Here is a 27,701-nt window from a genome sequence, read left to right as displayed (position 1 = left end):
GGCAGACAGTCTCCCCCTTACTCTGGTTCTACTTTTGGGCATTATGGTTTGCAATCCAGATGATGAGAGGATATAATGTTTGGTCCTTAGTCTACTTTCAGCCCACTTCTCCCATCCCAAGCGACCCCTCCGACCATCATTAACTTAGTGACCCCTTCTCTATCCCAGCTGCCTTCTCCCCCAGCTCATGAGGCAGGCTTCCAATCATGGAACAATGTTCCTGGCCCTTGTGTCTACTGTCCTTGGGTGTCAGTCTCATATTATATTTTATATTCCACAAATGAGTGCAGTCATTCTATAAGTGACTTACCTCTATTGATCTTGCATGGCCCAAATGAGGAACCTGAGAACTGTATTTCTCTTTGTTGAAATCTCCTAATGAGTTGTTCCTTTCACACCCACATTTTTCTATCAAATATGGTCTTATTTATACATGCTCTACGTCTTGACTCTTTGTAATCTTGAACATGACTTAGATATATATTTAAATATAATATATTTAAACTATATACTTTAAACTATAATATATTTAAAATATATTATATTTCAAAATACATCTTAAGGGATTTACTTTTCTTTCCCCCATTGTAACTCCTCTAGTTTGAGTTCTCCTCATCTCCCGCCTGGGTTTGCCACAGTGCCCCATCAAACATTCTCTGGCTTCTCCACAATATGACTAAAGGAAACTTGCTTACGAACAGAGTGAACTCACTGAGTATGGAACTCTTTGTTGATGCTCCAGTGCTTTTAGGATGATGTCTTTAGCTGGCTTAGTGGGACCTGCAGGCTCTGACTTGTTTGCACTCTTAGTCTCACTAGGAAAGTTTTTCTAAAGATAAATGTGCTTATGTGTCAATACATCTCATGTCATGGTAAAATGAGTAAATGAAACTTTCCTTCCAAATGGAACCTCACTTTTCCATGCAAGAAAACAAAAACCTGACTCTGGCTGAAATATTTAAGTACATCTAATTCAGACCAAAGGTAGTTAAAATTTAAGAAAATACTAAACAAAATTGATCTTGTTCTTCTGTGGGGTTCTCAATACTGAGAAGAAGAAAGGATAGATTTACAAATGTAGATGAAATTTTTTTTCCACTTTGGTCTGTTTAGCTGCCTCCCAAAACATATCTTGTTTACTTGTCCTGACCGAGTATTTAATATCTGCTTAATTGGCTTACTATGTGATAATCCTTTCCGTCCTTCAAAATAACGTCATCCAAGCCAAACCACAGTGAACAAACAAGATCATTAGGAGTTTTTCGAGTCATTGAACTTGAGTCTCTTCCTGCTCCTCCCAGACACCAGCCCAGCCCGAGCCCAGCGACCTCGACATGCACAAGAATTGCCAGAACTTTCAAAAGAGCAGAGTAAGGCTCACTTCCTTACGCGGAGGGCGTTTGTTCAATTTTTCCTTTTGATCACTCTTTTAAAGTCACATGCCCTGGAAATGGGCATGTAAGAATATGTTCTGTGCCACCTAATTTCTTTGCTTCTTGATAGTGGATGGAAAGGTCAGGCAACTGTACCTGTATAATTTTGTCTTTTTATTATGGGCATTAAAAAAAACCAGCTTTGGTCACTTTTTGGGATATAGCTGAATTCATCAATACTGTGCTCATAGAATGGATGTTGGGAAGGAAATAGTAATTATTTGTAAGGGTCTGGGTTTTAATAGCTTGTTGACTTATGGGATATAAAAGGAAGTTATGAAGGAAGGAGAGGAGGGAAGGAGAGAAGAGGGGAGGAGAGGGGAGAGAAGAGGAGAGGAGGGGAGGAGAAGAAGAAAGAAGAGGAGGGAGGAAGGAGGGAGGGAGGAAAGTATAGCTGTTCTAGTCTGGGTAGAACCAAAAGGTGTGGGTAGACAGTTGAGGTGGGGTCCCAGCACACTCAGGCATGTCAAGGCCAATGTTTTGAGCATATCCACCTTTGGGAAGAGTGGAAAAGCAACCAACCATTGCTGAACTAACTTTTCATCAAGTTTTTCTGTTCCTGCACCAGAAGACGTGCCACTGACGTCTTGCCTAATTGGCACAGTGGGCCACCCATTGGCATTTGGTTTACTCAGAACCCTAATGTTGCATGGTTGACCAGAATGAGCACTGTCTTTCCTTTACCATGTGGTTATAAGCCATCCAAGGCAACTCAGAGCATGAGTCAAGGGTTACGTAAATTTGTGTCTCCAGGCTACAGTCCTAATGAAACACCAAATAAAAGCTTTTATTATGTTTCAATCAGGTTGGGTTCAGTATGAGATGACACTTTCTACCAATCCTCGTGGAGCATAAGCTACACGGGAGCCCGTCTCGGAGATCCCCTCCTCCTGCAGCCTCCGTGATATCATAGTTGGATCATTCTGTAGGTCTAATTGTCATATGGGCAGGAGAAAGTGTGTCATTTCTGAAAGGCTGTAAAAGATGCTTCAGATTTAGTTTTGCTTTCCCTCTCTTCTCCTTTCTCTTCTCCCTCTCTTCTCCTTTCTCTTCTCCCTCTCTTCTCCTTTCTCTTCTCCCTCTCTGCTTCCTTTCTCTTGCCCTCTTCTTCCTTCTTCCCCGTTCACTTCCTTTCCCTTTCTTTTTTTCTTCCTTTTTTTTCCTTTTTGGGTCACACCCGGTGTTGCACAGGGGTTACTCCTGGCTCATGCACTCAAGAATTACTACTAGCGGTGCTCGGGGAACCATATGGGATGCTGGGAATCGAACCCGGGTTGGCCATGTGCAAGGCAAATGACCTCCCCGCTGTGCTATGGCTCCAGTCCCTCCTCTCTCTTTCTATCACTCATTCTGGAAAAAGATCAGAGGCAATTCCTTGAGAAGACCTATGGAAAGGATCACATGGTAAGAACGGAAACCTCTGGACCCAAGCAATAGTACACTGGGTAAGGCACTTCTTTGCAAGCAGTGGACCCGGTTTGATCACCTGCACCACATGTGGTCCCCTGAGCACCACTGGGAATGATTCCTGAGCCGTTAGGAATCATTAGGAGCTAGGAGAAAGCCCTCGGCACTGTTGGATGTGGCCCCAAAGCCAACCAACCAAACCAAAATAAGAAATGAAGCCTCTGTCTATAACTTTGGGTCCTTATGGTAAGAAATGGAGTCTCTTATCTGTAGCTTTGGATATTTGCCCAATCACAGTTTTGCTTATTTCACAGAATACAATAGAAGAAAAGGAAAATTCTTTTGCACACATAGATGTATACATAATAACCAACTATATTTAATGCTCAGCTAATTTTTTAATTTGAAGGAATTTTTAAGTGAATTATACATTTGAATGGAGAATATTTTTTAAGTGAAGTTCTTTTAGGGAAATGTATCTCTTTTTGGGAAATTATAGACCTTTGATAAAATTGATTATTAATTGGTGCATAATCATTATCATGTATGCTGTGAATATACGTGTGTGAAATTTCTACTTTAGAAATTTGATGTTCATTGTTGGCACATCTTACCAGCAGGATTTATTGCTCATTATTTGAGCTATAGCACAGCGGGTAGGGTATTTGCCTTGCATGCTGCCGACCCAGGTTCGATTCCTCTGTCCCTCTCGGAGAGCCCCGGCAATCTACTGAGAGTATCTTGCCTGCATGGCAGAGCCTGGCAAGCTCCATGTGTCATATTCAATATGCCAAAAACAGTAACAACATATCTCACAATGGAGACATTACTAGTTCCTGCTCGAGAAAATTGATGAACAATGGGAGGACAGTGCTTCAGTGCTATTTGAACATCATTTTAATCTTGATCATTGAAAAAGGTGCTTGCTCATAAAATTAAGTCTAACTTAGGGAAAGAAAAAAATAGATTAAGGCAGAACTCAGCAAAACTCATGTTTATACTTAAATTATACCACTACAGCAGTCAATAAAAAAATCTACCAGTTTTTAAATTTTATTTATTTTTGTTTGTTTGGGGACTACACCTCACGGTGCTTAGGGCTTACTCAGGCACTGCCTGGAGACCAATGTTCGTTGTTGGGGATAGAACCCAGGTCAGCCATATCCACCTTACCCATTGTACTATTCTTCTGCTGTCCCCACTTGCCAATTGACTTTTAATCATCAAAAGAAAAAGAAATGGGTCATTCCGGGTTAATATCTGGGCACAGCTTGCAGTCATACATATGATCTAATTTTTAGTGTCTTGGTATCTTAGAATAAATTATAAGACATCTTATAAGAATCGGACTTGCTGTTTTATTCTTTACGTGTAATTTTAAAAGAAAGTTTGGCCTAATATCCAGCTACATGAGCGCTATAAATATCTTTCCCTCTTTACTTCCTTAATCAGACGGGCTCCCTGGAGTCCCATTATCTTCTTAGTTTCAGCCAGCTGCCAAGCCCTGCAAGCAGTAAGCCCTGCATATTTCTCAGTATTTATCCTGGTAAGCTACATATATATATATATATATATATATATATATGTGTGTGTGTGTGTGTGTGTATCTTTTAGTATATATACTATACATCCTCTAGCTTTAACATGTTGGGGAAGTCTTGACTGTCTAGCGAATAACTGTTATTGTCTGAATATACTAACAACTTCCTCAGCATTATAGAGTATATATATATATACATATACTAGAGGATATATATATATATATATATATATATATATATATATGCTGGAGCGATAGCACAATGGTATTGTGCTAACTTAGGGAAAGAAAAAATAGTTCTTTGTTTGCCTTGCATGTGGCCTATCTGGCAGACCCGAGTTGGATTCCTTCACCCCTCCTGGAGAGCCCGGCAAGCTACCGAGAATATCCCACCCGCATGGCAGAGCCTGGCAAGCTCCCTGTGGCGTATCCGATATGTCAAACACAGTAACAACAAGTCTCACAATGGAGACATTATTGAGCCCGCTCTAGCAAATCGATGAACAACGGAAGGACAGTGCTATACAGTGCGACCCCAGAAAGAAACCACCTTGCAGAGACGGCATGTGCACTGTGGCCCTCTGCCCTCACTCTTGCACATCTGAACAGGCTGTCGGCCGGCTTGGGGCCGGCATGGGCCCCAGTGCGAGTTTGGAGCAGAGCCCAGCTCTGGCGGCCAGATTTACCTTCTTTGATCCCGAAGCAGTGGCCCCACTCCTTCAGGGTGATGTGTTTATCCTTGTTGGGGTCACACTCCTCGAAAAAGCGGGTGATGCAGTGCTCCATGGGCACCAGAGACGCACGCAGAGGAGCCAGCTCAGAATGTGTCAGGACTCTGCAAGGAACGAAGGACAGCCTGTGAGTGAGTCGCTCCTAGAGGGACTTTTCTCCCACCAGGAGGCAGAGCCAGAGGAGAGAACGGCAGTCAGTCGTGAAGCGCTGTGGATGACACCAGCTGTGCGTGCCTACAGAGGATGTCTTTGGCGGTGGCAGTTCAGTTTCCCCCTTCCCTGGAACCCTGCCTCCACTCTAAATCCACAGGGGCTCCCCACCCGCCCTGCGGCAGGCAGTCGTGTTCACACAGCCTCGTTCTCACCCATCCCGTGTGAAAAAGGATTCTTCAGTTTTCCCTGATCAGTTGTCAGGAGACACTTCATTTTTAAAGATAAGAACTTTCTTTAAACACTGTGCTTTGCAAAGTTGTGCATAAGACAGTTGTCTCTGGTGTTTGATGTTCCAACACCAATCCCACCGCCAGAGTGACCTTCTCTCCACCACCGTCTCCAGTTTCCCACCTCCCCCGAAGCCCACCCTCCTTAGCAGGCTCAAAATAATTTATTATATAGTGCTTGTTACAATAAAATGGGTCATGGATTTGTAAAAAAAATAGTTCAATAAAAGTTTGTGAAAACTGCTGGATCACACAATTGGGCTTTTAAAGTCACTGCCAGTGATATTATTGACTTTCTTCACTCCAAGGCAGGGGAAGATTCAACAATCATCCTCAACCAGAAAACGTAAACAATCCTTTTGGGCAAATGAAGTACTAATAACCTCCAGTTTCTCTGAGCCACTTAGCAGAGGCTGCAGCTTCCAAAGGGCTTAAATAACATAACGTATGCCCAGAGCCGCCTATTAGCGGGAGATGTCAGGGTATCCTAACCCAGCTGGCAATTACGAGATAAACAGAGCGTCATTCGTCATAGAACAGCGGTCCAACCTAGCACTATTGTGAAGAGAACCTACAAACACACCAGACAATAATCATCCCACTACACCATTTCTCTGAATCCTATCTCAAGTGGGGCATTTCTATACTTATTCTCAATACACATTCATTTTCTTTCTTTCTTTCTTTCTTTCTTTCTTTCTTTCTTTCTTTTCTTTTCTTTTCTTTTCGAGTCACACCCAGCGATGCTCTGGGGTTACGCCTGCCTCTGCACTCAGGAATTACTCCTGGCAGTACTTGGGGGCCCATATGGGATGCCAGGGATTAGAACTCAGATTGGCCACGTGCAAGGCAAACACCCTCCCCCCTGTACTATTGCTCTGTCCCCACACTTCCATTTCTTTGCAATTTTAAATCTTTGTTTCCAGTAGCCAATTTTTGGGGGGAGTTTGAATAAATCTGAGGTCGCTTGACATCACCCACATTGCAGACTCAAACCTTGCTCTTGTCTGCAACACTTTCACCTGGATGTTGTACCCATAGCAGGTGGCCCAACAGGGACCATATCAGAAATTCAGTCTCAGGAATAAGGAATGAAGGCATCTCTGTGGGGGAGCTGGGGCAGTGACCTAGCCCCTTCTGTTATTTTCAGTGGGGATTTGTGTTTAGACTCTGTACTTGGCTTATCAGTGTTCTAGAATGGAACAAGGACATTTCCCAATCTTTTATTTGAATTATCTTTGCATCTATAACTAGACATTATACTGGGAAGTGACCTAATAATGGGAGATCAGAGGGTTTTTACCTGTCTGTGGGATGTTGGTCAAGTTCACTGAATTGCCAGTGCACAGGATACACATACATGTGGTAATTTTTCTTGAAGTCCCGTAAGAGAAGGTCAATGGAATGGTCCCCGGCCAAGAGTCTTTTCTCATCCAAGTAAATTTTCTTGACCTGGGATTCGGAAGGGAAAGACCATCAGGGAGTCAGACGAGGTTAATGGTATCATCGTTTTCTATCACTTCAAGTTTTACTTGAAAAGTGACTGACAGGAAAACATGCCAAAGTTGTCATTTGAAACCAGGTTAAATACCTTCAAAGCTTTTGATTGTGTATGTGTGTGTGTGGGGGGGGGAGGGGTGGATTTGGCTCACATAGGACTGTGCTTAGTCGAAGTTTCTGACTGTGCTCCAGTGTGCCCTCTAGTGGTGTTCAGGAGCCCATGCAGTGCCAGGTATTTGAACCTGGGTCGGGGCACGCCAGGCACCTGTCTTTTATTTTTTTTCAGAGTTTTTTTTTTCTCTTAAATTTTTATTGGTGAAACACCATGAGGTACAGTTGTAGACTTACAAATCTTTGTGCTTGGGTTTCATTTATACAATGATCGAATACCCATCCCTCCACCAGTGCCCCTTCTCCACCACCACCAGTCCCAGCATCCCTCCCCCCTGCCCCCATCCCACCCTACCACTGTGGCAGGGCATTCCCCTCCGTTATCTCTCTCCTTTTGAGTGCTGTGGTTTGCAAAAGAGACATTGAGTGGCAATCACGTTCGGTCTATAGTCTACTCTCATCACGCATCTCCCACCCTGAGAGGAACCTCCCAACACCCTTGATTTGGCAGGCACCTGTCTTAACCTCTGTACTCTTTCTCCAGCACAGTCTTTCTTATTTGACATACAGAACTGATTTATTTTATTTTATTTTATTAGCTTTATTTTGCTCTTTTCTGGGCCACAACCAGCAGAGCTCAGGGGACCATCTGTAGTGCCCCGGCTGGAACTCAGGGAGACCATGTGCAAGGTGAGTGTACCATCTCTCCAGTCCTTAAAGCTGATTAAAAAAATGAAAACTCTACCATTTCCTCCTTTAACCAAGCCGTGGTCAATGCATCCCTTGAAATACGAGAAGGATTTAAGAAAGGGATGAAACGATGTGGGCAAAATTGTTAGCCCTGCTTCTCCCTCCCCCGGCTCATGCCATTGTTAAGCCTCTGGATTTCCTGCGAGCTCCCACTCAGTCTCAGCTCAACCTTCATGTGCCACGCACCAGACACCACCAATCAAATTTCCCGGTCACAGAGAGAACAAGCTCCAAACGCACTGTGACATCTGCTAAAAAGAGAGGATAGAAATTTGTTCGGGGCGAAGCATGGGAGTCCTTCAGCTGTGACTTCACCCATTAAGTATTTGGAAGCCATCAGATCAGAATTTCTACTCATTCCCGGGACACAGTACCAGAGTTACCAGGCTTGAATTTTCTCATCGACTCAAGAACACCTTGCGTGAGTGTTTCCTTCCCTGCTAGATTATTTCCTGAAGCAAGCATCCTTGGCCATCTTTCGAGGGTGGGGGGATCTTGTACTCACCCTTCCTACCACTGCCTCGTTTCACGGTTCCCCTTTATAGCAGAGAGCCTTCACATCCTTGCTGCTTGTACATCCTTCCTCCCATTCACTGCTCCAGCCCACACACTCAGCCTCCTCTCTTCCTCACTTGCAGAAACAGCAACTGTCAAGGCCAGCTATGGCCAACCTATGCAGCCTTCAGTTCCTGTCTTACCATCTGGAATCAACATCTGACACCGTTCATGCACACCCTCCTTCCTTTATTATTTTTTCGTGACATGCTTTATCTCACCAGACACAGTTTATACATGCAAGTTCATAAACATTTTCATGTATTTATAGATCTGTAAATATGTTCATACTTGAGTACATATTTATTTGTTCGGACTCTGTCTCTTTGCCTGAGTGTGAGCTCTTGAGGTAGAGATTTTTGTTTAGGGATTCATTGTTCTTTCCCCATCAAGTAAATTGATTCCAGATACGCAAGATAATATGATAAATGCATTATTTTTTTCCCCTGGGAAGTTCTGGAGTTAATGTTCTAAACTTTTAAATCTTATTGACATTGGGAGTAACGTTTCCTTTACATGATATATCTGTGTCTGGCCTCTGAGAGCAGAAGAGAGGCTTCAATTGAAATCAGATGTTTGGCCCGAATTTCTCAGCCGAGCTTGCTCTAGGTTTGAGTTCAAGAGTGCGTCTTTAGCCACTGTCCTATATGCACGGAAGGGATGGTGTGATTATATCCGCGCCTGTGAGGGCAATGGGGACCGACACTCCATATCCTGATAATCCGTATCCCCTAAACAGACCTGGGAAGGCAAAGGGGGTTTTCGGCGAAGTGCAGAGGGAACCCCGGGCTCTGCCTGGACCCTGTGCTTACTCAGGCTCTAGGAAGACACTTGTGCCATCCCGTCGATGACTTACTTTGTTTCTCTGCTTCTCATTCAGGTAGCCGTTGTGCTCAGGGTTGGGCTCATACAGCTGCATGAGGATGTTCTTAAGCCAGTCCCGCATCCTTAGAGGAAACTGAGCCACTTCAAAGTCCGTGCAGACAGGAATAGCTGTTCCAAGCAGAGGAAGCAAACATTAGTTTCTGGGTCTTACCCCGTTTCCATGGTGAGGTCACCAGCTTCTAGGTAGGGTCAGCAGGGACCACGTGAGCATTACCACCCTGGGCTCGAACCCCAGAGTCACAGCAGAATTGCCAGGGGGATTTTTCAAAACTACCATCTACCAGCTTCTGCTCAAAAACATTTTGACGGCATCAGTCTGTGGCAGAACGTGGCTACTAGAATGTTTTTTTGTATTGAATGTTCTGGGGAGACCAGGCCTGGTGGTGCTCAGGATTTTCCCTGGCTCTGTGTTCAAGGATCATTCCTGGTGGGCTCAGGGGGCCGTATGTGGTGCTGGAGATCAAACCCAGGATGGCTGCATGCAGAGTAAGCACCTTACACTGTTGGTACTTAAACACTGTAATATCTTTCAGCACCCTAGCATATTTTTAAAAGTTTACATTAAAAATTAATGTAAAATTAAAAAGTTTTCACTCTCATCCAGGTCTGAGAACCACATACCCTAATCAGAATTGGAATTTGTTTGGCGGGAGGGGGGCACAGAGCTAATGATTAAAAGAAAAAAAAAGAAAAGGTGGAATTTTGCTTGTATGGTCACAGATCACAGATCACAGATCATCCTGTTATTCTCGATTGCCTCGAGCAGGCCCCAGTAACGTCTCCTTCATCCTAGCCCTGAGATTATATTCAAGGCTCTTTAGGAGAATGAGACCCATCATTGTTACTGGTATTTGGCATATTGGGTATGCCACGGGGAGTTTGCCAGACTCTGCCGTGTGGGCAGGCTACATTCGGTAGCCTGCCAGTTTGTCAAAGTAGGAATGAGATGTCATAATAAGATGTTCCGGGAGCTGGTTTTTATAGTCTCAGAGTCTTGGCCGCTGATGGGATTACACGGCGCCAGGGGACCAGTTGGTGGGTGTGACCCCCGCCATATAAGTAGGCTTATATGGTAGTAAAAAGTATTGTTCCATCATGGTAGTTTAAAGAAACAAGGATTAATTCTCCATCTGGGATAAGGCTAATGCTTGTCATTTCTGATGCATGATGGAGACTCCATCTTGTCTACACTGGGGAGCTCAGAGAACCTCACACTAGCTCTTCCTTAAGTGCTCCTGCTCTTCCTCACACAGATGATTTTTGCTCAGATGTCATGGGCTGGAGCTATAGCACAGTGGGTAGGGCGTTTGCCTTGCACGTGGCCCACTCGGCCGACCCGAGTTCAGTTCCTCCACCCCTCTTGGAGAGCCCGGCAAGCTCCCGAGAGTATCTCGCCCACACGGCAAAGCCAAGCAAGCTGTCCGTGACGTACTCGATATGCCAAACACAGTAACAACAAGTCTCACAATGGAGATGTTACTGGGCCTGCTCAAAAAAATCGATGAACAACGGGAGGACAGTCACGGGCCAAAGCGACTCATATGGGCACACCTAACATCCAGGTTAGAGGTTTATTCCCCTCCAGTGTCTGGGAGAAGAGGGAGAGCAGGAATTTTACAGAGACACCCTGAGCAATGAGCAGATCCGTGCACAGCTGAGATATCCTGGGGAAGGAAGAGGTTTTTTTCAAAACATTGTTAGAAGAATGTGTTGTTATCAAAGTTCTTGGCAGAGGCTTAATGCCAGTGGGGTAAAAGATTGAATCATTTAAGAAAAGTTCAATGATTCATCTCAGTTGTTAAGTGAATAGTTTTATTACAGTGACTCTGAACTTGGGCTACATTTTAGAATTGTCTGGGTTACTTTTTAAATAAGTGAAAAAACAATGCCATGGAATAAAAATCTCATGTTAAATCTCCAGTTCATCTTTAGTTAAAGCCTGGGCATCCTTATTTTTTTTTTCAGTTTCCCATTTGATTTTAATGTGTGGCCTTGGATTCAAAACAATGCTGGTATTGTTCTGTTCGCATATCTGGGAAAGCTATACTTGAATCTATAGTATTCAGCTCTGTGCAGATTTGCCCAAAGCTTTCTCAGCATGGTTGTTCCAGAAACGTACATTTGCAGGCTCCAAAATAATCCAGTTGCAGCTGGTGCCCCCGTTTGGTCCCCTCCATTCTGCATTTGGTAGCAAACAGATGACAGGAGCTGGGATAGGTCTGATTGTCTGTGCCACAGACCTAGGAAAAATAGGCATGGAAAAGGTGTTGTTGATAAGAGTTCACTAGAAAGATGCTCTTTGCCTTAAAGCTTACAGGCTGGTTGAATCAGACGTGTGCCACAGATGTGGCCAGGCATGCCAGGCCATTGAATCCCAACTATATCCCATTTGGCACCCCCCAAAAGCAGTAGAATAAATTATTGCCACGGTGATGGCAACTTAGCGCTAGATAAACTCAAAACTGAAGTAAGTCTATAAGTCAATGTCATATTACCTTTTTAGGGCACAGTTGAAATTCTTTGATTTTGCTACTGCTTGTTATTTTTTTAAATATTACTTAAGCATGGACTTTTTTTAATTAAAAAGTTTCATTTGCAAGCCACTTGCATTCAAATCACTGTTTGGCGTCCAACAGGGACCACTTTGTAGAATACTTACTTGGTCGAGAAGTTTTGCAGGAGGGCAAGTCGCAGGATCTTGGCAAACACAGTGTGGTTTCCCCTGCTGGTTAGCCTTGCACATGTGCCCTCTCTTACACTGGAAGTTCATGCACACATCTAACAGAAGAGTTTGGATAGAAACATGTAAGAGCTCAATGGCGTAAGTAAGCCCAAATTCATTCAGGCCAATAGCTCCAGTTTCATTTGTAAGAGAGAACGCTTGGGAAAACATTCGGAACCAATTTAAGGCATGTGTTCATTTTCAAGGGAACCCTCTGGCATCAGAGAGCTAGAGATGAGAGTGAGATTTACTGTGTGTTTTGAATCGAAGATTTTAAATGGACAGACTGAGGGCCAGGGCAATAGTACGGGGGTAGGGCCTTTGCCTTGAAAGTAGCGGACTCCTGGCTCCATCCGCAATAAATCATCTGGTCTCCTGGGCACTGCCAGGAGTGATTCCTGAGTGTAGAGCCAGGAATAAGCCCTGAGCACTGCCAGGTGTGGCTCAAAACAGCCCCCACCACAAACGGATAAACTCTTCTCTTCGGTTTACTTTGATGGTCAGAGTCTGGGCTCTGCAGTGCAATTTTGTGCTCATTGGTCAGAAATTAAATAAGTCATGGCAACGTCACTGTGATGGCACCAAAGTGTTTGTGTCCGGAGGATGGGGAGTGCAGGGAGATGTCTCCAAGGACTGGAGCACGCGTACAGCAGCACAGGGCTGTGGGTTTGATTCCTGACGTCTCTTGGCTTCCTCCCTCCCCATAAAACTTTTGTGACTGGCAGCTGGATGTTAATCACATATGGAAGCTTAATTCATTAAGATTTGAATGAATCTGAGAATAAATGAGGTGAAATAAGCTCTCAGAAGCGAAAGGATTTAGGGGAAGAGAAGTCTAGCTTTTATAGTAACGAGCACAGGGTGTTGCATTTGTAAATGCATTTTGCCTTTAGTTGCACAACAAGTGTGCTATAGGAAAATGTTCACAGTGTAGGTGGCGTTTCTGGGAGGAGGGAAATCTGGGGAGTGGAGGTTCTAAATTGTCATTGAGAAGGGGCAATCGTGTTGGCTTCCGGGGGCCAAGTCCATCTCCTTCCTGCTAGAGTCCTGAACACGGTGCTACTCACCAGCACTGGGCAGCTTCGAGTCACCTTCAGTTGAGCCTCCATCCTCAGCGGGTGAGCTCTCTGCTTTCTTGGCCTTTATGACAGGAAGAGCACAAGTTTAACTGCTCAGTAGAGGCAGCTGTTGTACAACTCACGTGTCCAACCCTGTCAGCCTTCATAGAGCTTTCCATAGCGGAATGACCTCAGATATCACAGAGCAGCACCAGCCACACCTGTGGGAGTGCTAACCTCCGAGAACAGATGTGTCTCCTTCCCCCTCCACCAATGGGATTCAGTCCTGCATCTCTGGGCATCACTCAATGAATGCTGCCACAGACGTTGGAACTTCCCTTTTGGAACACGGGAAACAGTCACAATTTTGTATTATCACGTACATCTGTAGTTGTACAGATGTACAGGTGGTCGCATTAGTAATTCCTAAGGTGCTGGTAAAGATTTTTTATATAGCTTCTAAAGTACAAGAACACTTCCATCTAAGAATGGCGGCCAAAGTCTTAGGAATGGAGGAGACTGGTGAGCTGGTCCGCCCACAGCTGGGTCAAATCTTCCTGGTGAGTGACTGGAGACTTTGCTTCAGATAAATACCCAAAGAACACGTCTCTCCCTTACCCCACTCTCTTGCATTTCCTGATGGTCATGTTAGTATGTGTTTGTGTCACAAAATGGTACGCAAAGTCTTTTTCTTAATGTTTACAGCAAACTCTCTAAACAGTGCCTGACCTCTTAGGTTAGAGGAACTTGGCTAGACAGTGATAATCTCATTTGATTATCACTGGTACCTGCAGTCAAGAATTAGATCGTCTGTCCCCAGTCGCCCATACCTGTCAGAGTTTACCATTAGTCACTATTTTTTGGTTATCACCAGGGAATTTCAACCGCAGTATCTGCATCTCTGTGCCAGGAAAATCATGGAAATATATTGGACCTGCTCCCAAAAGAGAGTACAAATGCGAGGGAACTGCCGCCCCTCTCATATAAAGACCCAGCTGATCTCCACTGTCCAAATGGGTTAATTCAAAGGAGGGCGTGCTCCATTGAAGGAGATGCCTTTTATTTGTTTCATTCTGTTTCCTGTATCACTTTCTCACTTAGTTGAACTTCTATAATCTGCACTCACACGTAGGATTGGCTTCTAGGAAAACCCGGATAAAACGAACTCTCTCAGCTTAATGTTAGAGATGGAGGTAAAAATAAATAACTGTATCTCACACATTTCAGTAGAATATTCAGAGAGATATTCAAATTACACAGAGCACAGATAAAGGTCATGACATTAAAAATCATTTTCCAGTTTGTTATACTTTAGGTTTTGACAGGTATCATTATATGTCATTTTCAGGCGTACAACATAATGGTTTTAATGCTTGTATATATGAGAAATAGTTGCTACCTGAATTCTAGTTAATATTGGACCGTTTACATAGTTTACAGGAAATTTTTTTCTTGTAATGAGGACTCATAAAATTTATTTTTTAAAACCTGTAATGTAGAGTTGTTAACTGCAGTAACCATGCTGCACATCTAGCCATGATGGCAGCTCATAAAGCTAATTGCTCAGTTGGACAAGCGTTGGTAGAAAAACTCTTACCCCCTGGTGTTCTCCAGCCTCACTAGTGTCTACATTCTCCTTCTCATGCGCTCGCTCTCTTTGCTCTTCGTTTTTGAGATGGTGGTAGTTGGACCGAGATCCTTCACTCTGCAGGGAGGCCTGGCTTGGAGTGGCGTCGTCATGATTTGCACGGTTCCTGTGGCCATCATCTTCATCATCTTCTTCTTCATCATCATCATCGTCATTTTCATCATCATCAGCCTCATGATTTCCAGGCATGATGTCACCCTCATCATCCGTAGACTCGATGGGCAAAGATTCAGAAACAGACTTTTTCTCCACCTCCTCTTCGTTGCTCAGACCCTCAAGGCCAGACTTTTCCTCGAGGTTCAGCCCTTCTGAATCTTGCTGGTGCTTTTTGGTTTTTGATGAAGTTTCGTCTTCCGCTCCTGTGTCAGACTGATCGTCTTCTTGTTCTTCGTTATCTTGCTCAACTTCATCCTTTTGCATCTTGTTCACTTGAGTTGGTTGCTCAGACTCTCCCACAACGTCAGATTTGGTGCTCTCCTCCTGGTGGGTTCTAGAATGCTTCTTGGGAGACTCGCTTTCCTTTTCTTGGTCCTCCTGATTCACACCAACCTCACTTGGCTCTTTTTCTTCCTCCTTTTCTTCACTGGAACTCTTCGGACCCTGAGCTTGATTTTCTGGCTCACTTAGGTCTTGGCTCTGTTTGCTGCTCCCGTTCAAGTGAGGGTCTAGGTCACTTACAGACTGTTCTTGGTCTTTCTCTGCATTTGTCGTGCTTTCGTGTTGGTCAGAATCTACCACAGAAGTAACATCAGGAGCCAGGAAATCAGTGCTCTCTGGGAGTTCCTTCTTCTGAAGCTCACTCGCATCTTCTTTGAGCTCCAGGGTACCTTCAGTTGGTGCATCCTCCAAATTCTCACCAAAGTCACCGTCGTTTTCCTGCAGAACCTTTGATTCCAGCTCCGGGCTGTGGCTAGGGTCCTGGTCTTCTGGGTTGTCACTTTCCTCCTTTGACTTTAATATTGAAGATTTTTTTCACCCATAAAAGAAAAAAAATGTTAGTTTTGAAACAAACTATGCAGTATTTCTATATAATATTTGTAATTCACAACTCAACATTTAATATCCATTTGTTCTTTTTCTCTATATATGATATTCTTCCTGTCTTATAGCTGCAAGTTTAACTTAAATTTGGACTTGTGAAACAGTGAAACTATTATAGAAGTAAAACTAATTAATTATCATAATTCTATGATTGGAGGCAGTTGTATAATTATTATATGAAACTTAGTTTTTTTTGAAGACCAAGTTGAAACTTGGTCATTTCTTTGACCATGCTTTGGAGAACTAACAAATATTGGTATGACCATGCTACCTTATGCTTAAGATGGTCTTCTAAGGACACTGAAGTTTCCTTTTCATTTTCTTCATCTTCACTGTTTAAAATGGGAATGTCAGTGCTGGAAGGGGTTACCAAGATTTCAGCCTGTGGGGCCGAACTCGAGGAATCAGCAGTTGGCTTGAAATCATCAGGTAGGATCCTTGTCTAAAAAACAGAAACAAAGCTGGTTTGTGTTATTCATGTATAGGCATTATGGTTAAAATTCTAGGTACTTTTATATTGTCATTTTGAAATAATGGGAATATACTGCATTCACATGAAGAAAGATTTGATGAAAAGATATTCTCTAGAAATTTTTATTATGACTGTTCACTTATATATGCACACATTTATGTATTATCTATAACAGTATTTTTAAACATAAGTTCAGCATTCCCTTTTAAGGATAAAACACACTTAAAAACTTTTACATTAACCTATTTAGATTTTTAAAAAAATTTTCTTAATTTTCCTCTTCTCACTTTTACTAAATTGTGTATTTGTAGGATTTTTCTATTTTCACGTAAATTTTAGTGGAAGTGTGGTTACAGTGGTAGTAATAACCACATATTATTTTTGAAGATATTCACCATGAATGAGCATTAAAGAGCTGATGGGCTGGTCAGATGCAGGACACTCAGCTGTAACTCTAGATGGATTTGGAGGGTATTGTCTCTGCGTGTCAGGTCCTGTGATGCTGATTTTTTTTTTAATTTTTCCTTTTTGGGTCACACCGGTGTTGCTCAGGGGTTACTCCTGGTTCTGCACTCAGGAATTACTCCTGGTGTTGCTCAGGGGACCATATGGGATGCTGGGAATCGAACCCGGTTGGCCGTGTGCAAGGCAAATGCCCTACCAGCTGTGCTATTGCTCCAGCCCCTGTGATGCTGATTTTAAGTATAAAGAAAATCATCGAGTGCAGAATTTAGATGTGTTTTGCTCTCTTGCTTCTCACCATTTTCCACTTAGGGGAATAACTGGATGTGAAAAAAAGTTCCAAAAGAGGATAAAGAAAAGAGGTTTGTATGGTGTGAAGGAATGGCCCAGGGCTGGCCACATGTGAGGCCTGTCCTCTATGCTCTATCTCTGGCCACTTGCTGAGAACATTTTAATGTGCATATTAGCCATTTGAATGTGTTCATGGAAGAAAATTCTGTTTAGAATCTTTGTCAAATTGTTAATTGACTAATTTGCATGAAATATTTTAGAAACTTTGTTATTTAGAGCAGTTTTCACAGAAAAATGAAGGTTTTTTTTTTTTATTTTTCTCATTTCCACCCCCAAATGTATAGTCTTTTCATTTATTGTCATCTGCTGTCAAAGTGGAATTTGTTACAATTGTTGAATCTACATTGTGATATCATTATAAATGAAAGTCCTAAGTTCAAAAAAAAAAAAAAGAAAAGAGGTGGGCAGTTCCACAAGTTGCCGGCAAGGGACACCATGGAAGGAAAACACAGCCACCCGTCTCCTTCCAGAGAGTTTTCGAAACTGAAATTCCTGCTTGATATCATGACTGAGTCTCTATTTATAATAACACCTCAGAAATCTGTGTGGAATTTCCTCATCCCGAACTTCGGGGAGGATTTGGGCAGGAGAGAAATAATCACAAGATTTAAAATTAGTAAATTCTATTTACTTTTGTAAATAATAAATATTCCTTGAAAGGAAGCAGCGACCCGGGCAGGTGTGTTGACTAAACACTGGCTTCAAAGGCGACTTTGAAGCCTGTTTCACAGCCACAGTAGCTGCCAGGACGAAACGCATTTCAGATGAAAGCAAGGCTTCCGTGGGAGTCCCCGTCTGGGCAGAAGTGCTGCCCTTAATCTCTCACTTCAGTGGAATGCCGTAACGTCCTCGGAGCACCCCACTACTTAAATAGGATTCTTTTTTTTTTCTTTTTGGGTCACAACTGGCGATGCACAGGGGTTACTCCTGGCTCTGTACTCAGGAATTACTCCTGGCAGTGCTCAGGGGTTGCTAGGAATCGAACCTGGGTTGGCCACGTGCAAGACAAATGCCCTACTGGCTGTGCTATCTCTCCAGCCCCTAAATAGGATTCTTGGTGGTGCTCATAGGTCCTACTTCCGTTCTGTCTTGTTTTCTCCCCCCCCCCACTTTATTTACACACTAGATTGACAATGTTGTCCATGATGATTTGTTCCAGGCATTTAATATTCCAGCACCAATCCCACTACCATTGTCACCTTCCCTCCACCGTTGTCTTCATTTTTCCAAACACTCCCTGAACCTGCCCCCATTGCAGGCCCACAAGCATTTATTTTATATTGTTTATCACCACTAAACAGCTAATAGAATGATCAAAATATACTTCAGTAAAAGGAAATTTGTGAAATTATTGGATCTCACCCTGGGGACACTAAGTCCTTATCTGGTGTTGCTAGTTGAGCCTTCTGTGTTAATGTTTTTGTTAGTTGAGTTTAGCGTTAGTGTTGTAGAGTTTGGAAATGTCGCTCCAGAAAATTCAGAATATTTCACTGGGCATTCCAGCTATTGGGGTGTAAGTGTTTCTGCGGAGCTTTGGAAGGCCGGGAACTTGGCTGAGATGACCCTGGAGGTCTCAGCCGAGATTAGGTATCACAAATTCCATTTTCTAACAACTGCTTGGTTTGGGAGTTGTATCAGTGTGGCAATTGAACTGACTGACCAAACTGGCTATGCAGAAAACAAGGACAGACTCTCAGGCGATCCAAGGTGCAGAGTTATAGCATTTTTGGGGTGGTGACACTGCCGTAATGTACATGGAGACCACCAAGACTAACATGAAAGAAACCATGTTCTCTAAACGAGAGCAAAAGTTTCAAAATGGCCTTGAGAGGAAGGGACACGAGATAATAAGTTGCTTTGTGCAGCTAAAGAGGTAGGGAGCTTACCTCATTAAAAATTGAGTTGGGAGATGAAAGTAGAAATTATACATGCTGACAGTTGTATCATAAACCTCCAGTTCCCACAACACGGAGAAAATAATGGCAACCAGGAATTGGAAACAGCCAAGTATCCATTGACAGATAATTGGAAGGGAGGCTGGAGAGATAGTCCAGTGGGTACTTCCCTTGTGTGAGTAGGGACTTCTCTTGCATGCAGCTGAGCCAGGTTTGAGTCTTGGCTCTGTATGTGGCCCAGAACCCCTCCACGAGTGATTCTTGAGCACAGAGCAACGAGTAAGCCCTGAAAACCACTGGGTGTGGCTCAAGACCTTCTCCACAATAAACAAACACCCCCCTCTCCCTCAGGTAATTGGAGAGAGAAGATGTAGCCCACACAATGGGATGCTATTCAGCGATTATCTTGTAGGTCATTTGGAAACTGCTGTCGCAGTCTGAAGTGACCTTCCTGGTGATGATTTATTGCTGTGTGAAGCACTGGCTGGTATATTCGACTGTAAGGAAAAGCATAAGCTAGTCCTGTCTGCTTTCAGCAGGGTTGTTGGAACAACCCCCTGCAGACTGGTTGGGAGCCAATCTGCTTCCCCTCTTATTACAGACTCAGGAGTTCTCAGCCAGCATACTGAAGAAAACTATTGGACGGTGTCCAGTTTGCTCCCAAGACCTCTGTTAGTTCTATCCGCGAACATGATGCTCTTCCGTAGGAAGCTTTATTTCACCCTATCTCTTGGTACTTGACATAGTCCATGGAGGATGAATTGATATTCAACACCTAAGGCTCTTTTTATTGCATCTTATAGAACGTGATGCTTCTAAAATATTTTTTCCGAAGGTAAGAGATCTTGAATTTTTACCTCCATGTTTTGGCACCGAAAAAAAAAAAACCCTAAGAAACAAACAATATTTCAAAATTTCTAGCCATTTACTCCCTGCTTGAGCAAAATAAATAAATAAGTAAGCAAATAAATAAATAAATAAATAAACGATACACACACACACACACACACACACACACACACACCCCCCAACAAAAAAGGACTTGTGAACTTCTGTAGAATAACACTTGCTCTAAGTGGAGGATTTCTATAGTATTGACCATCGAAAGTTGTTGATGATTTTTTCCAGGCATTTAATATTCCATTAGTGGAATATTAAATGCCTGGAAACGGGAGAGCTGTAATCATCCAAGCAACAATATCTACCGGGCCTGGGAGAGAGTACAACGGGGAGGGTGTTTGGCTTGCACATTGCTGACCTGGGTTCGATCCCCAGAATCTCATATGGTCACCTGGGGAACCATCAGGAGTGATTTCTGAGCTCAAAGCATCACTGGCCTAAAAAAAGCAAAACAAACAAAACAAAAACAGGCTAGTACCTACCGGGACTGCGGCCGCAGCTCCCAAGACGGAGAGGAAAAGCCACAGCGTCTTCATGCTGTTCAGCCTGTGAACCAAGAAGAAAACGAGCAGATTAAGAGGAGGGTCTCCTTAAAGCAGACATTGTGCGGGCCGGTGAGGACTCATCTGTGGAAAGGGGGACCAGATGGCAGCTTTCCCTCAGCGGCGAGGGCGTCTTGAGCTTTGGCCCAGCTCTGCCGGGCAGAGCCAACCTCTGGTGATGACTGTGCTTCCTTTTATGGACGGTCTGTAAGGAGCTTGGGTATTAAGATTTGTGAGTGTCCGCAGTGAAGAGAAAAATCATTAAGTACATGTGATGTATTGGATTCGGATAGAAAACAAATCAAACCGAACCTTTTTGGCCTTTCCCTTTTTGACGGGAATAAATCCATACAGTCAAAGGAAATGTTAGGAAACAAAATATTGCTCATAAGAGCAGCGTGTCTGCGACTAGAGATTTGCTGTCTGCCGTCTAGTGCGAGTTGGTGCCAGATCAAGGGTGGTTCTGCGGGCGTCTTTGGCCTGGTAAGCACTATGTAAGTTTTTTAAATATTCAATTTAATTTATTTAGTTTTTGCTTTTTGGGTCACACCCAGCGATGCTCAGGGGTTACTCCTGGCTCTGCATTCAGGAATTACTCCTGAAGGTGCTCGGGGAACCATATGGGATGCTGAGAATTGAACCCGAGTCTGCTGCATACAAGGCAAACGCCCTACCCGTTGTGCTATCACTCCAGCCCCTGTATTTTAAACTAGAATTTATAGGCTTTCAAATTCCGAACTTGAGGCTGCCACAGAAACATGCAGGTTTGAGGAACAGAAGCAGACGACTTGCCTTCTTGCATCTGTGAGATCTAGGGGTTGCACTCCACAGCTTGGGAGAGAGAGAGAGAGAGAGAGAGAGAGAGAGAGAGAGAGAGAGAGAGAGAGAGAGAGAGAGAGAGAGAGAAAGAGAGAGAGACAGAGAGAGAGACAGAGAGAGACAGAGAGAGACAGAGAGAGACAGAGAGAGACAGAGACAGAGAGACAGAGAGAGAAGAGGGGAGAGGAAAGAGGGGAGAGAGGAGAGAAGAGAAGAAGAGAGAAGAGGAGAGAAGAGAGAAGAGAGAGGGAGGAAGAGAGAAGAGAAGAAGAGAAGAAGAGAGAAGAGGAGAGGGAGGAAGAGAGAGAGCAAGAGAGTCAAAGAATGTTGCAGTTTCTCTTGAAGCATTTCACCCATCACTTTTCCATTTATTTATTTTTTCTTTTCATCATTTATTCTTTTCAAATTCTCCAACATTTTTTTTTCTAAGATGGTAGCACTACTTTCTAACACAGTAGCAAAACAATGAGGCTGTAAGCACAGAGCCCTCTTTCCTCCACGGGACACCCCTGCCAGTGTCTTTGCTCCACTTGACTGGAAACCCACTTGGCTGCACTGCCTTCCCTCAGAGATCATTCTGCCCTCACCACCCAGCTCCTGTGCTCCTGAGTTTGAGCTTCTGCTTCCTAGATCCCTGCGGTTTTTCTGCCTGGGGTTTCTTTTTCATTTTCATGGAGTTCGTGAAAGCTTCCAGAAGCTTCCTGGAAACAGAATTTTTTGAGGCTTTGCATGTCAGAAGAACTCCTGGGGGAATTTGAATAAAAGGGATTAACAGAGTGGTAAACGAAAGGAAAGTGGAATTCTGGTAGCAACATTAGGTACATAGATATTGATTTGTAACTACGTGATGATATAAACCAATGTTTAAAATGAAGTTTTTGCTGAAGAAAAGCAGTTTTCGGCACTTCCTCATCTTCCGAGGAATAATAAAAGTATAACAGAATAATAAGAAAATTCTTTTCCCAATCTAACCATTTAAACTTGCACCAGGAGTTCGTGCTCCGGAAGGAGAAGGATGAACGTTAGGTTGATTTGGGACTGAATGCAGGGAAAATAAGTGTCTAACCTTTTATGACCATTCATGTTCCCCAGTATTTCTTTTTTCTTTTTTTTTGCAGCGCGTGGATTGAATCCACATCCTCGAATTCAAGGGATCCTCTATTGCTGAGTCAACACCCCGGCCCCTCAATTCCCAGTTTTAATGAAAATAACATGTACTCAGCTTGGAGGCTTAATTATAATTGCTCTAAGCCGTCCCTCAGAGAAAAATGAGTACATATCACTTAAGTAAAAACTCCGAGGACTCAGGCTGAATTGTGTGTTTATATAATTTGAATCTTTAAATAACCGTTATTTACAACTGGCAATGGTGTATAAGAGGCTGGAAGTTTGTATCACCAAAGTCTCTAGGGTTTTCCAAACAGATTTACAGATGGCCTATTGTTTTCTTATTTGATTTTTGCAACAACTTCATGCCATGCAGAGAAAGAGGCCAAGAAAGTGTTACAAATGGTTTAGGTTACTAAGGAGGGGAGTTGGGGATCAAGAGATAGTACAGTGACATAAAACGCTTGCCTTGCTTGTGGTTGAACCTGGTTTGATCCCTGGTTGAACCTCTGGTCCCCTGAGCCCCCCAGGAGGGATGTTTGAGCTCAGGCACAGGGGTAAGGCCCTGAACACCCCTGGGTATGGCCTCACCCCAGCCCCTCAAAAGAACGAAAGGAGAACTGTGCTTGAACCTTAGTGGTTCCTTCTTTATGGTGTCCTACTTAAAAAAAAAAAAAGAACTCTTGTGAATAAAACTCTCTATTTGCTTTCTTCTAATTTGTCATTTATATGGGAAAAGGTCTTAGAGTAAAAGAAAACAAAAAACATTAAATTATCAGGAGAGCTAGATTCTGGCACGAACGTTGTCCTTAACTGGGCAAGAGAGCTGCAAAATTCACTTCTCCTTTTTCAGTGAAGTTTTCTTTTCTCCTTTTGGCTTTTGGGTCACATCCAGCCACCGCTCTGAGCCTGCTCCCAGCCCACTATTTCGGGGCGGCTCCTGGCACGCTCAGGGACCACGGGCTCCGGCACACAGTGCCTGACTCCAGCACCATGAGACACCCACCGCCCCTAGAGAGTTGTCCTAAGTAATGAAGACTGAAGAGAATGGACAGCCCGGGGGTTATGGTGCAGGCCCTGAATGTGACTGACCCCGGCCGATCTCCAGCTCAATCTCCAGCAACTACAAGGTCCCAAAACATCATCATGAGTGTAGTTCTAGAGGCCCACAAACACTGCTTAGAAAGCAATCTATGATTTTATCATAGCAAATAAAATAACCTCAAGGTATGGTATTTGATGTTATGAAAGCTCATCATTTCCTCCTGCCTCTGTGCTCAGGGGTCACTCCTGTGAGGGCTCCGAGGACCATTTGGGATAAAGGTAAAGGTAAAGGTAAAGGCCCTCCCGTTGATCGTCGATTTGCTCGAGCGGGCCCAGTAACGTCTCCATTGGAGACTTTGTTGTTACTGTGTCTGGCATATCGAATACTCTCGGTAGCTTGCCGGGCTCTCCGAGAGGGGCGGAGGAATCGAACTCGGGTCGGCCATGTTGGCCGCTTGTAAGGCGAACACCCTACCCGCTGTGCTATCTCTCCAGCCCCTATTTCTCATACTGCTAATTGTAACTGAAATTTATTTTATTCTAGCGAATGGTAATAGCAGACAGTTATTGAGGAGTGAAGTTTCCCTTCTAGGTTTGTCTTCTAGGATGGACATTCATCCTACCAGTGTTAAATATAAGAAACCGTAGTCATTTATATTTTAGATCAACTTATTATCACTATTCTACTGTTTGGAAAAAGGTAAAAAATATAAAATAATATTTAACGCAAAGTTTCCTTGCTTGTTTTACTTGGGACTCTGCACACTTTGGTGTTCTGGGTTCTTGGTTCTGAGCGGCAGGTGTTGTTCACTCCTTACTTCAAATGTTTAGATGTTAGTGGCAGTCCCCAGCCCTCTCCGTCGTGACAACCCAAAATGTTCCTGGCATTGCCGGGTCCTGGAGTGCAAAATCCCCTCTACAGAGAACAGCTGGTTTAGCAGCAGAAACATGGTCCATTGGGTACTGAAAAGACATGTATAGTTTTACCTTGGACCAATACTCGCCATCCCTGCAATCCTTGGCAACTTATTTAAGCCATGGAATCTCAGATTCTCGTTTAAAAATTCCCATATAATGCTTCATAGTTAGTTTTGGGGCAGTGAGCAAACCAAAACAGTGCTCAAGGTCAAGGCTTATTCCTGGCTCTGTGCTCAGAGTTGTTCCTCCCTCTGTGTTCAGGGGACCAAGCATAATGCCAGGGATTGAGCTGGGGCTGGAATCATGCAAGGCGAGTGCCTTAGCCCCTGTACTGTCTCTCCAGTCCAGGGTGACCAGATATTGGGATGCCCAGACATTTGGTTAGCATTACTTTTCGTTTGTTCTGTGAAAATGTTTCCAGAAGATATTAGCTCTTGGATCAATAGCTTCATAAAGTAGGCCATGCTTTCCAGTGTGGGTGGCCTTGAACCCTTTGAGGGTCTTTATAGGAGGAAACTGTGGAGTAAGGGAGAATTTGTTCTCTCGGTCTTACTGCTGGGACTGGGGCTTTGGTTTTCTTCTGCCCTCAGACTGAGGCTCCTGATGGGTAGACTTGTAGAGGAGGGGACTTGGGACTGGGAGTCAGTATAACCCCCAGCTTTTCTGGGTCTCCAGATATAGATGACATATCATGGGATTTATTATCCTACATAATTGTTTTTTATATTGCATTAAAGAGTTTAATTTTCCTTATTTACATATGTTAAAATCATATAGCAATCACAAATAGACTTTTACTGATTTATATTCTGATTATTCTATCTGACATTTCTTAAAGTTTTTAAAATATTTTTTATTTTTTAATGAACCACCGTAAGGTACAGTCACAGACTTACAAACTTTTGTGCTTACATTTCAGTCATACAATGATTGAGTACCCATCCCTCCACCAGTGCCCATTCTCCACTACCAAAGTTCCCAGTATCCCTCCCACCACCCTACTCCATAATTGCTTAATAATTATACATCTCTTTCTCTCTTCTGTTGGTTCTTTTCTTTGGATTCTCTGGTTAATCTAATTCAATTTTGTGAATAGTAGAAGAAAGAGTATTTGTAAAAATGTCTGATATCTAGGAAGTGCTCAATGAATCTTTTTCTTCCTCTTCTTGTATTTTTCATAACAATCAAATTATGATTGCTGGACAAACAACTTGTAAGTCCAGAAAACAATATAATTAAGGGCCAGAGAGATAGTAGAGTGGGTGGAGTACTTGCCTTGCAGGTGCCTACCAGAATTTGATTTCTAGCACTACATATGGCCCCTTGAGCCCCGCCAGGAATAAGCACTGAGCATAGCTGGGTGTGCTCTCCCCACCAAAAATAATATAATTAAAGTTTGCTCTGAGGCCACCATAATTTTCTAGTAGAGTATTTAAAGCATCTCCTTCCCCCATATATACTGTACCTTTCTTTAACTCCAGGATATTTTCTTATCTTTATCTCAGATAACAAAAGAAGTTGGCAAAGCCCTGCTTCTTACTAATAGTAGCAATATGAAAGGGAAGCAAGAATCATCAAAAGTATTGTGTGTCTTAAAAGAATCTTTTCAAACGTGGGGCTTTAGTTCCCCTTAATTTGGTTATATCAAAAGTGTTCTACACTTAAAAAAAATCTAAATGCATTTAAACAAGTGAAGAAAAGATAAGTGTCCAGTTGCCCACACTTGCATAACTCATTCGATTCTTTATTCATTCATTGAATACTCACTAGATGCTGCCTAAAACAGGGCCTCAAAGTTTCTTTTTCAAGAATTTCAAAGAGAAAGGCAAGTGAACCAGCGATCTAGCACAGTGTGGTAAGTATGCACATAATGCAATGGAAATAAAGATTAGAGACACTTAAAATTGGAAGTCAACATTGCTAATGTTTACTAAATCATAAGTGCTTAGAGTATAGGCTCTGTTCTCTAGACGTACCGTTGCACATACTTTTTGAATCTTTCCAACAATCCTTTAAAGGACTTTCACTGTTATCGTTTCGCTAATAAGGAAAGTAAGGTTATTGAATATGCTTAAGGTTACACAGTAAAGTGGCAGGGTTGGTATTTGAGAGCTACGTGCTTAGTTTATGTGCTCGTATGCACATAACCCCTTTAGAAAAACCTCTAAGAGAAGGTGCTGCTTGCTCTGAGATTTGAGAATCCAGTCGTAGAAGCTAGCTGTGTGAAACACGGGAAAGCCAGTTTGGAGGGTAGATGCAGTAAAGGTGACTGTCCAGATTCCAAAGGTAGCACGTGTTGGTGTCACCAGGGAATGATGTGACCAGACAGCAGCTAAAGCAACATAAGTGTCTGTGCATTGAACTAGAAAATTTTAGAAAATTTTCTTTTTATGTCTTCAAAATTTTATTTTATTAATAAATTAGGAACTTTAAGCTGAAAGCTTGAGAATGAATGATTTTATTTTATTATTTTATTTATTTATTTTTTTGCTTTTTGGGTCACACCCGGCAATGCACAGGGGTTAGTCCTGGCTCTGCACTCAGGAGTTACTCCTGGCGGTGCTCAGGGGACCATATGGGATGCTGGGAATTGAACCCGGGTCGGCCGCGTGCAAGGCAAACGCCCTACCCGCTGTGCTATCACTCCAGCCCCAGAATGAATGATTTTAATAAGGAAGATTCTTCAAGGAAAAACCAGTACCGAGATTTTGGAGACGAAATTAGTAAAAATCAGCAGAAGAAGCATCCAGCTAAACCCAGTACAGATGGCAGAAAACTATCTGCAAGAAAGAGGCTTGATTTTAAGTAGTTCAATTTTGAGGTGATTGCTACACAGCTGAAACGAAGGGCAATCACAAATTGCTGAGTCATGGGAAGTCTTGGTCCTGATGGAGGCTCTCCATAGAGCACCTGGGCGCTGATATTTCGCTGGCGTAAGGCCTGCTGATTTGCTCAGCTATTTTTGACTCTTGGTTTTTTAACTGTGAGATGATGATGAAAATTTGGTGAGATGATATAGCAGACCCTGGATAAATATTCACTTGTCTAATACTAAAGCACAGGTGAAAGATTTGAAGAGATGAGGGACATTTAATTCCTTAAGGGAAAGAGGAGAGGCTTCCTCTTCAAGCACGTGTCCTTCCTTGAACACGTACCTCGCCTGCTTGTCTCTAAGCATCTTTTGCTTGCTTTGTCCACCCTGGAGAAATTCGTGTTCTACTTGCGTTTTCTCTCTTTCTCTCCCCTCATGTCTTTCTAAGTAAGTTTCATTCAATAAAATCTATTTGGCCTCATGAAAGAAAGGAAGAAAGAAAGAAAGAAGGAAGGAAGGAAGGAAGGAAGGAAGGAAGAAAGAAAGAAAGAAAGAAAG

At 43.0% G+C, this 27,701-nt stretch overlaps 1 protein-coding gene across 1 annotated transcript in view; it reads right to left on the bottom strand.

Moving 5' to 3' along the window:
• The window catches only part of SPARCL1 (SPARC like 1), a 49,041-nt gene that overhangs the window by 2,705 nt on the left and 18,635 nt on the right, over window positions 1-27,701 (bottom strand). Inside the window, exons 2-10 of the mRNA XM_056111527.1 lie at window positions 20,384-20,447; window positions 16,093-16,263; window positions 14,730-15,731; window positions 13,142-13,214; window positions 12,012-12,130; window positions 11,472-11,592; window positions 9,324-9,460; window positions 6,855-7,003; window positions 5,067-5,215 (exon numbers count right to left, since the gene is read on the bottom strand). Of these exons, the coding sequence (XP_055967502.1) occupies window positions 5,067-5,215; window positions 6,855-7,003; window positions 9,324-9,460; window positions 11,472-11,592; window positions 12,012-12,130; window positions 13,142-13,214; window positions 14,730-15,731; window positions 16,093-16,263; window positions 20,384-20,437 (1,975 nt within the window). The 5' untranslated portion in view covers window positions 20,438-20,447. The remainder of the gene's footprint in view (window positions 1-5,066; window positions 5,216-6,854; window positions 7,004-9,323; window positions 9,461-11,471; window positions 11,593-12,011; window positions 12,131-13,141; window positions 13,215-14,729; window positions 15,732-16,092; window positions 16,264-20,383; window positions 20,448-27,701) is intronic.

Source organism: Sorex fumeus, unplaced genomic scaffold (genome assembly GCF_029834395.1).
Source record: "Sorex fumeus unplaced genomic scaffold, SorFum_2.1 ptg000013l, whole genome shotgun sequence".
NCBI classification, from domain to species: Eukaryota; Metazoa; Chordata; class Mammalia; order Eulipotyphla; family Soricidae; genus Sorex; species Sorex fumeus.
Note: the sequence above shows the minus strand (reverse complement) of the source record. Positions and strands in the feature narration are given on the sequence as shown.